This window comes from Benincasa hispida, chromosome 4 (genome assembly GCF_027475165.1).
Source record: "Benincasa hispida cultivar pf3 chromosome 4, pf3_genome.v1.1, whole genome shotgun sequence".
NCBI lineage: Eukaryota > Viridiplantae > Streptophyta > Magnoliopsida > Cucurbitales > Cucurbitaceae > Benincasa > Benincasa hispida.
The window spans coordinates 1,522,948-1,536,762 of NC_143481.1; the positions used below are offsets into that span (position 1 = coordinate 1,522,948).

General features: G+C 34.8%; 1 protein-coding gene across 1 annotated transcript; it reads left to right on the forward strand.

Moving 5' to 3' along the window:
- The first annotated feature begins 1,770 nt into the window (after positions 1 to 1,770).
- Positions 1,771 to 6,403, forward strand: LOC120076411 (Major facilitator superfamily protein). Its single transcript, XM_039030228.2, has 4 exons — positions 1,771 to 2,566; positions 4,880 to 4,984; positions 5,441 to 5,617; positions 5,688 to 6,403. The coding sequence occupies exons 1-4, from the start codon at positions 1,919 to 1,921 to the stop codon at positions 6,294 to 6,296; spliced, it is 1,539 nt and encodes a 512-aa protein (XP_038886156.1). The 5' UTR covers positions 1,771 to 1,918; the 3' UTR covers positions 6,297 to 6,403.
- Positions 6,404 to 13,815: the final 7,412 nt, after the last annotated feature.

Here is a 13,815-nt window from a genome sequence, read left to right on the forward strand (position 1 = left end):
ACTTTAGCATCTAATTCAAATGAGATTCACACCCTAAATACTTGGCCATCTTCAAACCTAACAGCAGTGTCATAGCTTCTCCTACCTCAACTACCACTAGTGGCTATTTCTGCCAACCACCACCGGTGGCCAACTTCGCTCACCACCCTAGACATCCAACTCCGATAACCATTACTTTAAACTATTAGTTCATAATATTTTATAATCATTATTTATAGTAATTTAATATAAATAGAAACACTTTCAGTACATAACTAACCAAACAAATTTGTATATAAAAAGAAAGAGTTTTGAATATATATATATATATATATATTTCAAAAATGGAAAAATCAAGAAAACTATTTACACAAAATAACAAAAGCTATCAGTATATATCAGTGATAGAAACTTATAGAAGTTTATCATTAATACTATGTGATATGTGAAAGATGGGGCTTGGAGTTTATCATTAATACCATGTGATACGTGATAGACACGGATAGAAGTTTATCAGTATTATTTTTAACTATTTTTGTAAATAGTTTGACATTTTTTGCTATGTGTGAAAATTTTCTTTTTGTAATTTTTATCGAAAAATGTTTAAATGAAAATTATTTTTTCAAAAGCATTTTTTTAGTCAATCTAAACCGGCCAAAAAATGTTACTAATCTTAAATTTTGGGAGCTTGTTTTTTCCATTTTATCATAATTTGTGTATGTTTTCAATAAATTTTTGAGAAGATATTCATAATTCTATATTGAAAGAATTCTATTCGTCAAATTACATATTTAGTTCATAAAATTTGGAAAAAAATAGAATTTAGCCGGTGTATTTTGAAAATTAAAACTTCATCCCTATAGTTTTTGAATTGTTAAAAAACAACAACAAGAAGACTGCATAAATAATCCCATCGTTTAACTAACAATCGAACCATAGGATGAATTATAATAATAATTTAGATTTGGCCGTGTACTTTTTATTTTATAATAATAATAATAATTTAGTCTCTAAATTTTAAGATGTAACAATTTAATTAGTTTGGGTAATTTAAAACTTATAAGAATTAAATCTATATCATAAAAAATATTAGGTTAAAATATCATTTTAGTTCATATAATTTAGACGGTATACCTTCAAATGTCTAAATTTAGTCCGTATAGTTTTAATAAATACTAAAAATAATTTATATCATTAGTTCATTTTTTTAAAACAAAAATTTAATATCTATTAGCAATCTCTTTATAAATTCTTAAAATATGATTATTACTTTGAAATTTTAACTGACATAAGCCTTATGTTTAGAGATATAAATTTATATTCGATCATTCAAATTTATGAAAGAAAAAAAAAACATACAAACTTTGATAAAAGATGGAGCACTATTCAATATATATAATCCTATCGAATAAGATGATATATATATATATTCTTTTGAATTACGAATACAAGATGTGAAACTTAAACCTCTACGTTCGTTGACGTTCATGTAAAAACAAAAAGTTAAAAATCATTGGAGATTAAATTAAAACCAACCTAAACTGACATAAAAAATTAAAGATTATTGGAAATTAAATAAAAATGAACCTAAATCAACTGCAATATAAAAATATTAGTGATCACAATCACTTTGGAAATGCATATGTGCAGACGACACTTCTCGATTCCAACCAACCAATTATCGTAATTTTAAATTACTTAATAAAAGTAATTCAATAAACTAATATTTGTTTGACTTTGACCTCATTTCTTGAATTACATATATGCGATTTATTTTCACAATTTTAATATAGACAAGTGGCCGGGGGATTACAATTAACACTAGCGAAACCCTTATTTAATAAATAATAATAATAATAATAAGCTGAATAAACAGAGTTAGTAGTCTTCTTTCTAATTCTTTCTTTCTTCTTCGTCTTCTTGATTTCTTCAATGGACAATGGATCTCTCTGAAGCTCCAAGAATGGCGAAAGAACCAAATTCCGATCCATCCAACAACAACAACAACAACAGCAACAACAAAAACAAATTCCTCTCAATCATGTCACAGCCATTCCGGTGGCTTAAAATGCTCTCATCGGAGTTAAATCCGAGTTTCATCGCCGGTGTGATCCTCGTCTACGGCTTAAGCCACGGCTTCTCCAGCTCCTATTTCAAAGTCGTCTCCGATTACTATTGGAAAGACGTGCAGAAGCTACAACCGTCCGTAGTTCAGATCTACATCGGGATATACGCGATTCCATGGGTGATGAAGCCGATTTGGGGGCTATTGACGGACGCGTTTCCAGTGAGAGGGTACTTGCGGCGGCCGTATTTCGTGATTGCGGGAGTGGTTGGAGCGACGGCGGCGGTGGCGGTGGCAGTGAAAGGGGGATTGGGGGTTTTGGAAGCTTTAGGGCTTTTGATTGGGATTTCAGCGGCGATGGCGATTGCGGATGTGACGATTGATGCTTGCATTGTGAGAAATAGCATTGAAGTGCAATGGTTAGCGCAAGATTTGCAAAGCCTCTGTGGAGCTTGTTCTTCGATTGGGCATTTGATTGGATATTCCGCCAGTGGCTTTTTTGTTCATCTTCTCGGCGCTCAGGTCCCTAAAACTAATACCTCTCTTTCTTTCAAGATTTTGTCATTTATTATTTTTTAGTAATATTGCACCATCTCTATACACTTTCTTCCTTACAAATAATAAAAATAATAATAATTAATAATTAAATTTTTAAACAAGAAAAGTCTGACCAGGAAAATTTATAGTACTATATACTCTTTTTTTTTTTCTTCACACTATAAAATTGTTTAGTTGATCCAATTTTCATACTCTCCCTATGTAAATTTTTTTTTGTTTAAATCTTATTTAGTTTCTGGACTTTTAAATGATATTCATTTTGGCCCCTACTATATTAAGTTTTTGTTAACCCTTTAACAAAATGGCAAGTTGATATGTATTTTTGGATGACTAGTTACCAAATAAGTTAGTTACACTAAAAGATATAGAGTTTCAATTTTGAATAAGGTGGCAAAGCGGGAGAATTTAAAAAGTATTTTTAATTCAAAATTTTGGTGTTTCAGTATTTTGACGTGTTAGTTATTGACATTTTACTTCAACTGCATCTTGCTTAGTAGATCTAGAGCATAGTCATCAAAAAATACAAGTTCTCTCACATTTCTATATTTTAATAGTAGAGAATAAAATAAATACTATTTAAAAATTTAGGGACTAAAAACGATCGTTGTTTAAGGACCAAAACCGAACAAGATTCAAGAATCAAATACTAAAATAAGATTTAAACCATTTTTTTAAAAAAAATTAGGTATAGCTTAGATGCATTTAAGTATTTTTTTCTAGGCAAATCAAAAGATTGAACTTCATTTTAAATAATGTATTTTAAGTTTGTTTATTGTCGAGTTATTTAAGTTTTAACTATATAATTTGGCAGCATAACACTCAATGGACGTAAATTAGTTGCAAATTTGAATGGCTACCGTCCATATCGTTGAATTAAAAAATTAAAAAAATATATTTTGTTTATCACAATTAAGATTATAAGGTTGCGTGTGTGCTTTGTTATCGAGTTAATCAAAGTTGTACTTTTAAATTTTTTAATAAAATTATATATTTAAGTTTGTAAGTTGGGGTTAGTATTGAGAGTGGGTAGATATATTTTTTTAGAAAAATTATTGAAAATATTTATAAATAATAGTAAAATATCAAAATCTACCTGTGATAGATCACAATAAATTATTATATGTGTCTGTTAGATAATAGTTTATCTTACAGATTATACCGTAACATTTTGTAACATTTATAAATATTTTGGTTCATTTTTTCTATATTTAAAAATATTTTTGTTTAGAAGTTTAAACTAAAATAAAAGGAAAAAGGCTTGTTTTTTTTTTATTATTATTATTATTTGTAGAAAGAGGGGAAAAAAAAAACTAAAATGAAACACAAATTGTAAAGCTGAAAATTGCAATTAAAAGTTTGAAAATTGAGAGGCCAACATAAAGCAAATATGAAAAGATTGCCCTATTTTGTCCTTAATTCGATAGTTTATTTATATGGGAAGAAAACTAGTGATACAACTCAAGCATTTAAATAAAATATATTTAATTCAAACTTCAGCTCGGTGCTTATTCTATTTTGATTAATAAATTTTTACATTTTATTTTAATATTTTAATGTTATATATAAAACTATTTAAATCTTTATCGTTAATTTTCTAATAAATTATTAAACAATGACTTCACAAGGCATATTTTGTTTAGATGGGTAGGTAGCGCAGGTCAGATATCAAATTTTAAAATATGAATGACAAATAATTGATGAAAAAAACAAAACAATCTCCAAAATAACTTATTATACAAATAATAAAATTTATATACTAAATTTAGAAGAATAAATTGACCTTTTTTTTCACTCAAAGGTGCTTAACAACCGATTTAAATAGGAAAAATATCAATTTATAACCTTAAATTTGGAAGGTTATATTATATAACTCAACCAATAATTATATCAATTTAAACACTAAGTATTTGTTAGTACATCAATTTGCACCATCTATTATGATTAATTTATAAAAATGCATTTTAATTTTTTTAAATAAACTCTTATGCTTTTATCACTATAGAATTTCCTTTGAGATCGGTTCATGCATTAATTTTAATAATATATTTAGTAAAATAAAAATCTGAAGAAATCTACACATGTGTAAAAATTGATTAATTTTCAAATTACAATGAAGAATGTAGAAGTTTAATCGATAAAAATTATAAATTTCATAGCATTTTTTTTTTTTTTTAACAAAATCTAATGGAGAAGGGAAATTGGAATTATAAGTTGAATTGGTTTAGTCCTTGAAATGGTTCCTAATTACTAACCAATAAATGTGCATTGTCTGGACAGGAAGCACTTGGAATCTTGGCAATTCCTCCGGCCATGATAATTTTGTTGGGATTCTTCATGCATGAGACACCCTCCATCACCCTCCAATATAATGGAAAGTCTAAGGTCCATCTCCCTCTAAATATCTTCCAAATTTAATATTTATTTTTTAAAAAATATTAATATTCTTTGTTTTATATTTTTTAAAACTATATTTGAAATAAAAATAAGTTAGAATTTTGGATGCAAATTAAGACCCCAACAATATTACATTATCTAGGTCACCATAAAATTTGTTTCATGTTTCAATTTTCATCCAAAATTCTAATATTTTTATATTTTATCAATAATGTAAAAACATTTCTTAAGGTGGACTATTTCATCCAAAATTAAAATCATGTAAATTTATTTACTAACAATATGGTGGAATTATTATATATAATATTAGATGCACTCATCTTTATGAATTCACATCTATCACATAAAAAATGTGAATTGAAATATTTTTAAAAAAGAGCAATAAAAATATATAAAATTGTATTTTATGATTGAATAATTTGCTAAATATTTTTCGGCATACAGGCAGGATCTATAAAGCAAGTGGGAGTGGCCATAAGAGACACGTGCAAAGCCATCAAATATCCGCACGTGTGGAAGCCATCCCTTTTCATGTTCCTTTGTCTTTCTCTCAGTATAAGTACTCACGAGGGGCAATTCTATTGGTACACAGACAAGAAAGCCGGCCCCGCCTTCTCTCAGGTATTCGACATGTCGTCAACTTCCTTCTATTCCAATTGAGAACAAACGTCATGTCGGTTTCTACTCGCAGGAATCGGTAGGGCTCATTTACGCAATCGGCTCAGCGGCGTCGCTAATCGGAGTATTAATCTACCACAAAACCCTCAGAAACTTAAAATTCCGGCGAATCCTCTTCTTCGCTCAAATCTTCTACGGCGTCGCCGGATTTCTCGATGTAATCTTCGTCCTCCGGTGGAATTTAGCCCTAAAAATTCCGGATCAGTTATTCGTCGTCTTGGAAGAGTGCGTTACTCGAATCGTGACGCGAATCCGGTGGACGCCGATGATGGTTCTGAACACTCGACTCTGTTCCGTCGGGATCGAAGGGACATTCTTCGCATTATTGGCTTGTATTGATAGCCTAGGGACGCTGTGCTCGAAATGGAGCGGCGGATTGGTCCTCCATGCGTTTGGAGTAACGAGGAGCGATTTTAGGAACCTGTGGATGGTGGTTCTGCTTCGGACTGTGCTGAGATTTGTGGTTGTGGCGTTCGTTTTTCTTGTACCTGATGCGAATCAATCGGACATTTTGGTTCCGGCTGATCAGACGATGATTAGAAAGAGTTTTTCTTCGACGAATGTGAAGGAAGATGGCGATAGCATTCCTCTTGTCTCCATGAAAGGCGAGGGGCGAGGTTAGTGTGTTTTGTTAGTGTGTACAGAGCTAGAAATGTTATGTGAATTCGGAAAGGGATTGGAATTATTGGAGTATAAATTTGAGATTATTTCAATATGATGGTTGATTGAGTTGATTTTTTCTTAGAAAAAATAGTTCGTGCGAAATTAAGGATGTAATCAACTAAACTTATTTTCTCTCAGCAAATTTCAGAAAAAAGAAAGAAAGAAAGAAAGAAGATAAAAACCATGAAAATTAGAGATAAAAAATATTTATATGCTTAATTTTCAAAAACTTTTTTTATTTTTTATATTTTGTATAGCATTGAGGAATAAGGATCGAATTTTAGACTTCAAAATCGATAATACAAATTCATGCAATTATGCTCATGTTGACTTTTTTGTTTTTTTAACTTTTATGTTAATTGTAGTTCTAAAATCAAATCGTCATTGTGCTGTGAAAGATCCATTATCTTGAAAACAAATTTCGGCGCGACCTAGGTGCTAAGTCACAATTGTCAGTTGCTTCCAAAGATTTACACAATCTCCAATCTCAGACTTTCAGTCTTCGAGAGAAGGAATGAAATCGAAGAAAAAAAAATTACTCATAATAGTATTTTGAAAAAGAAAAAAATGGAGAGAATTATGTGTTTTAGATTTGAAAACACCCTTCTGTATATGAAGAATAAGAACGGATAGATGAAAAAACAGTTAATTCACCAATAATGATTTTTTTAACATAATATTATTTTAATAAATAATGTAAAAAATAGGGTCGGAGGAAAAGATTTGACAAAAAATAGGTATGAAAATCATGGACCAAGTACACAATTTCCAAAAAAATGTGTACCAGGTACACCTCTATCTAAATGAAATCGTGGATGAGGCATACAAAATCATTATAAACGTGGACCATGTCTACGATTTCTATACCACTTGACTTTTGTGTCCCACAGTCAAGGCCACGTCTCACGGTCAAAGGATGTCTACCGCCTGCTGCCACATTGCAGGAACTCGTGGACCAGGTCCATGAGTTTGTGGTCCCCAAAGCAACCTCTCCTTTCCATCTGATGTCTCCCATGCTTCAAACTCTCCTTTTTCTTTCAAGTGTTGTTGCCCACAACAGATCAGCCAGTGCCGAACATTTTGGTTGACAATGAGTCCTATAGTATGCTTTCATATCGTAGAGCGACATTATCCAAATTGAGTGTTAAGAAAATTTGGAATGTGACAAACGATGCCACCAGTGTGTTATATGGATCACTAACTGCACCAAATTGATTTAAGAGATAAGCATGACCAAGATTGACGATGAATTCATGCTAACTATTTGTCGTTGTGGCGGGCATGTTGTGAGCATTATGTAAGAGGAGATGTAATAGATGGTCGAGCTATATCAGAGGACTATCTACCCTGGTATGACTCAATTACAAGAAGATTTATCACATCTAACGACTCTTATTATCATTGCACGATAAGAATTTTATTACTTATTTGTTTTTTCAATTATGTTTATTGAATATTATTTTACACTGGTTATTTTCTTCATATAAAATAATTTTGTTCGGGATGTACAACAGTATTCAATGCAACATAATTCACCAGAACCAGGTTCAATGTGTGGCCGATTTGTTGTAAATGTAGAAGATATCATTCAACAGACACGTAGATTTAATGTTTATGACATTGATCGAAGATGTGTTCATCATAGATGTTAGTGGCAATAGGCCGAGAATATTCCAAAGCAACATGTTGACCTAAACCTAATGTAGTTAATGAGCCAATTCCAGCTTCTCATATTCACTTTCTAGAAGTTCAAGGAGGCATCGCATCAGGTTCTAATTATCAACACGAGTACTATGCACTTAAAGAATTTCCACATGTTGTCACCCAACAAGATATTGATGATGTGATTCATCATCCAACACTTAGAGGATCCTATATCTCGTTGTGGAACACGTGCGAGAAGACGACCACCATGTGACACTTAAGAAGTTTCAACATTTAGTAGAATTTTGGAAGGCTCATGAAGTATGAGAGCCATGTCATGCATTGAGGAGTCTAAGACAAGGGACTTGGTGAGATGGCTAGGCATTGGCAGCAGTAAGCATAAGGAGGACATTGGCCTCATTATAGTTTAGTTGGGATAAGGGAGTTGGCATGCGTGCGAATAAGCGTGTAAGAGCATGTGTTGTTGGAGCACTAAGGCAAAGCATTGAGCGTGGAGTTGCGAGGTGTGCATTGGCCACAAGGATTATAGGTTAGTGGTTAAGTGTGGGGCTACTTGTAGGCGTTGGTATTGGCAGACAGCTTAGGATCGAAGGTGCATTGGTTTATAAAGGTTATGTAGGGCTAAGTTAGGCAAACAGGCGTGCTGTCAAGCACCCAAGATAAGGCATTGAGGGAGGCTTGTTGGGCATGAGTGGGCCCAATAAGGGTTGGTATGGAATGCAAGCACTATGCGGTGAAGTAAAGAAGAAGAGTTAAGTTAGTCACTCTATTAGTGGGCTAAGTGGCATCATTAGAAGCCTTAAACATGAGTTAGTGGCTTATGTGTCACTGGTTTAGGCATCATGGGCATGCAAGGCTTGGTACAAATAGGAGATGAAGAAGTTGGGACAAGGTTTGCCCAATTCTCTCATGCTAAAGAGAAGAAGTTGCTGCTAAAGTGTGATTCAACCGATGAAGAAGATGTCCTATGCCAAGAAGAAATTCCCACAAATTCATACTGAAATCTTGAAGAATTTAAAAGGTGTTCAAGTTTCTAGTTCACTCAAGCAAGCTGAAGAGATTGAATGATTTTGAGCTCACCAAGTGGAATTGGAATCTCAAATTTTTAAGTAAGAGAACTAAGGAGATTAGAAAGAAGTTCTTAGAAGGAAGTTCTGTGAGTTAATGTTTGGATGTTGAGTTATAAGACTAAAAAGTTAAATCTGGAAAATGTCATGGATGAAAAAACAGACAGCTGCAACCGTTGAACAAGCAAGCAACTTGACAAGGCAAAGGAACACGTGAGGTTACAAGCAGGCGTTACAAGGCTGCACACAGAGAGATGTGTTGAGGCCGAGTGGTAGAAGGGTGCCATCGTGTGGTTGGACACACGGTCTAGCAGCTACCGAGTGCATAACGCATGTATGCATGTTGATAGAGTTAACAATAAATAAGCGGAATTAAACAGGATCTTAAGCACTCTAATTACTTTAATTTTAGATTTAAATCATGCTAGTTCAGAAACTTAAGAAAATGGTTTCAAAAGATACAGCCTTTGTAGAATCCACGAAATGCTTCAATCCTCTGCAAATTTCTTCTTCTAACCTTGAAAGCAGGTAGGAGGGAATTTCATATTGCATGACTATGTCCCCAACTATCTACCGGTCTTACCCCTAAAATGAGAGGCTTATTGAGTCGGCACTGTTGAGCCACTCTCACCCATGCAGATTAAAGGATAATTCTGAATAAACAAGAGTTCATAGTTAGCTCAGGATTAAGATCGAGTTACCATAGGTCATCGAATTGAAATACTCAGTTTTAACAGGAAACGATGTTATAAAGAAAAGTGACTATTTCGCGGTCTAGTCTTATGCAAACATCTTTTGCATAGGATGCCTCCACTTGCATGTCTCCACATGAATGATTTCGAGATTACATCGTTTATATCAAATACAAAGTGTGCCACACCCAAAGTATCCCCAGGATAAGGTACCCAACCCCATCCTTATACTTATAGACCGTGTTGGCTATATACTCAAACCTGATCATCTTTTATGTTTCCACATAAAGTTCAAGTACTCATGCTATAGCAAGAGGTTCGATTTATTGGATTTTAGGTTTTACAAGTGTAATTTACACATTCAGTAACAACTTTATTGAAAAACCTCAATATCATCTTTATTGATTGCAAATAGAATAAATTTAATGTTTACAAAACTGTAAGTTTTAGGACATGCAACCCAATAAACTTCCACTTGGACTAAAACTCCAGTGAGTTTACATATATTCAACACTGAGTAAAGGAGAAATAAATATAATAAACTAGTGCATCTAATACCTATGAATTCTTCCCCTTGCCCTAAATTTATGAATCTCATAGTCCTATTTCAACAAGGTGATCCTGATGATGGGAAATTAGATGTCAATTTACTTGAAAACCAAAATCCCTTGACGCAATATGCGATGCATGTTCTTAAGGTATGCGTTGATAGTTATGCGTCGATGGTCATGTGTTGGAGTGACTATGCGTTAATAAATGTATGCGATGACCATGCGTCCTGTCACAAGTTTTCTTGCGCTCACGCCAAGTATAACACGAATGCACGTTTCTCGGGTGATCCGAGGTCAAACACAGGGACTTGTAGCTGGCTGAATGCGGTAATGTGCATGCGCGGTTGAATAAAAGAATGGATGGAAGGTTTCTAAGTTAACACTACTCCTACTCCTAGCTAACAGACAATACAATGAGAATATACATGAAAGGTAGAGACACGACAACTCTTGACATGAAATAAATGAATAGGAAAAATGGATAAAATGCAGAGATGTTTTCATTGCAATACTTAAGAGTGACCGCAAGGGCAACGTTAGTCAACGCAAGCTATGTGATCATGCTACATACACTTGAGTCTAACTCTAGGACGCATGCGGTGTATCTGCGATATTGTCGGGAAGCCTATGCTTGCCTAAACCTCCATAACCCGCTCACAAGCTCTCGCCACATGAGCGTGATAGCCACATAACACCTTATCCTACTTCCTAACACATGCAATATCCTATCCGTAGGATGCATACGCTGTGTGATAGCAAATGGATCTTATCCCTAAGTTCTCTATTCTTGCCTATGTGTTCCAATCCGCCCTCTCGAGTCTTAGATTTGAACAATGCATACATTACTTAATACGACCAACCACTTACCCTCTCGAGCAGTTGGTTGTTGCTGACTCTACTCATAGACAAGCATTGCATTGGCCTATAGACAGGCGTTGGTACAGCTTCACACTAAGAAAATAAGGTTACTCACACACTCACACAACACACACCTCTTGGTGGTTTGCTACATGCTTCATATCCCTAATCTACATGACTAAGTATGTGATACTCAAGCAATCTCACTAAGTGATGCAATGAAGTTAAAGGTGCTAAGTAAAGAAGATGGAGATGGAATTGAAGAAAACATAGAAATGTATTGAACACAAAATGTATTAATTCCTTAATCACAAAATGTATACAATACAATATAAGAAAAGAAAGGAAAATGAAATGACCGGCTGGAAGCAAAGACTTGCTTCTAACGGATGCACGTCAAGGTTACCGGTGGTGCCATGGATGGGCGGAGGAGCTGACTCTCTCAAGATCTAGCTCTGGTCGAAGGCTCCGATCGTCACTCGGAATGAATGAAGGAGATGAAGAACTCTCAAGCGTCTTCTCACGCATTTGTCTGGGTCATAAGGAAAACCCTAGGTTGCAGGGGTAATCCCCGGACAAGTTGAATTTCTGCTCATCGGCTTCTTTATATAGAGCCTGGATCGCCACAACATTAATAGACTGCTCTGATTCTGACATTCGGCGTGTTTAGTTCTTTCTGAATCTCTGCTGCCAACAACGTGGTAGGTGAAATGTCAACATCATCTTTTGATTTTCTCGAAGTAGATGCGCTGATGCATTCATTCCACCAACCTTGCATTGATCCCTTTATCATGCGTTATCGAGTAGCCGCAATCATACAGTGACCACATTCACTTAATACCGCAACTCTACACGATGATTGCAATTGCTTGTCGAGCGTAACTTCCATGTGATGGATGCATACGGCTAATTACCGCAACATCCATGCATTGATTGACGCGTTCACCTTTGCGATGGAGAGTTTTCTCCACATGCGGTCATCTATGCGATAGTCTGGTTTTCGCGTTTGTGTCCACTTCCTACATTAGCTACAAAAATAGAACATGGAACGCATAATATCGCATAATAATGGGTTAGCCGAAATTCATCATGCTGAACGATGCAAGCTCACTTTTCCCATGAATTCCTAGCACAATTGCCGCATATTCTGCTTAACAACCTTCATAATTCTAAGTAAAAGGCCTAAGATGACATGCATTTCTGCATGTCATCACACCCCCAAACTTAAAATCATGTTTGTCCTCAAGCATGTGTTGTACTCGAGAAATTCTAACTCATCTTCATGCTTTCCTTTGCGATGACCAGCTTCTCAGAATATAATCACCTTTGACCATCCAATGGTTTCTTCCACTTTGGCTGCTTCTTCAAAAAGATCTTTTCTAGGTTTATATCCGGCAAGCCTTCGCTCAAAACTTTTTACTCATTCAGTACAACTTTGTGTTTAGCTTTTGAGAATGCGTTCTTCAAAATACTTCAAAATTTTGCGATGACTTATTCAAATGCGGCGTTGAACCTGGTTACGTCCTTCGTTTTGGCTTACCTCCACGTGTTTCATGCGGGTATCCAACTTCGGTTGCGTTCCATATTCAACTCAACTCTTGTCTCGCTTGATTTGGCTTGCGCCAAACAGATGAGTTGCGCTTATGCGTTGATCCTGGCGACTTACCTTCGTTTTGGCTTGCCCCCACGTGTGTCATGCGGACATCCAACTACAAGTAAGTGCTTTTCACAACTTAACTCTTATCAACATGGGTTTCCCCATTGCGTTGACAGTGGAGTTATTATTCTAAAAAATTCTCAATACCATTTTTCTTTTAATGATCGCAATGCAATGAACGCAATTCTTCGAGATCGTTGCCACCCCCAAACTTAGAGGTTGGCAGCATTCTCACCGCAAAGCTAAAAACAAAATTACCAGAATGTGGTAATAAATGTTTGAGCGAAGATTTGAACAAAATAAAACTTAAGACTTTCAAAATTTGAAGAGGCTAATAAAAGTAAAGAGTGCCTTGCGATGATTAGTTAGAAGATGTGGTGAATTATACGTATTATCATAGAAACACCACAAAGCAAAGCAGTCAGGAAAGAAAGAATTTCAAAAGGATAAGGTATACAAGATAACAAGAAAAGAACCTTAGTCAAAATAACGCATGTGATCATGCATTGGAATCCACGCAATTGAAGCCATGCATTGAAGGATGAAAGGAATTCTTCCGTTGAACTGGGCACCGAGGAGACTTATTGTTGCACCTACAAGAGCAATCGCACCACAATCAAGAAAGCAACCATATATCTAAAATAACTAAAAAATAAAAATAACCTAAACTAAGAAAGCAAGTTAAAGATAGAGTAGAAGACGTCCCTGAAAAAATTAGAGTGTTGTCACCACAAGGAGTCTTCCATGCAGGAGATGGCTCTCAACTGCTTGGGTCAAGTTGCCTTGACCATTGGAACTTCCGGCAATTGTTGGGCGCATGCGGCCGTCATATGCTTAGAATTACCTTCAGCTCTTTTGCTACTGATTGCCCTTCTACCTTGGGGTCAATATTGGCTTTCGGCGCATTGCCTACACTTTAATATTGTTTGCAGCCTGGTCGCACAAGCTACAATACTCCCAGATAGAAAGTTTGCCTGCAGAGACAAAA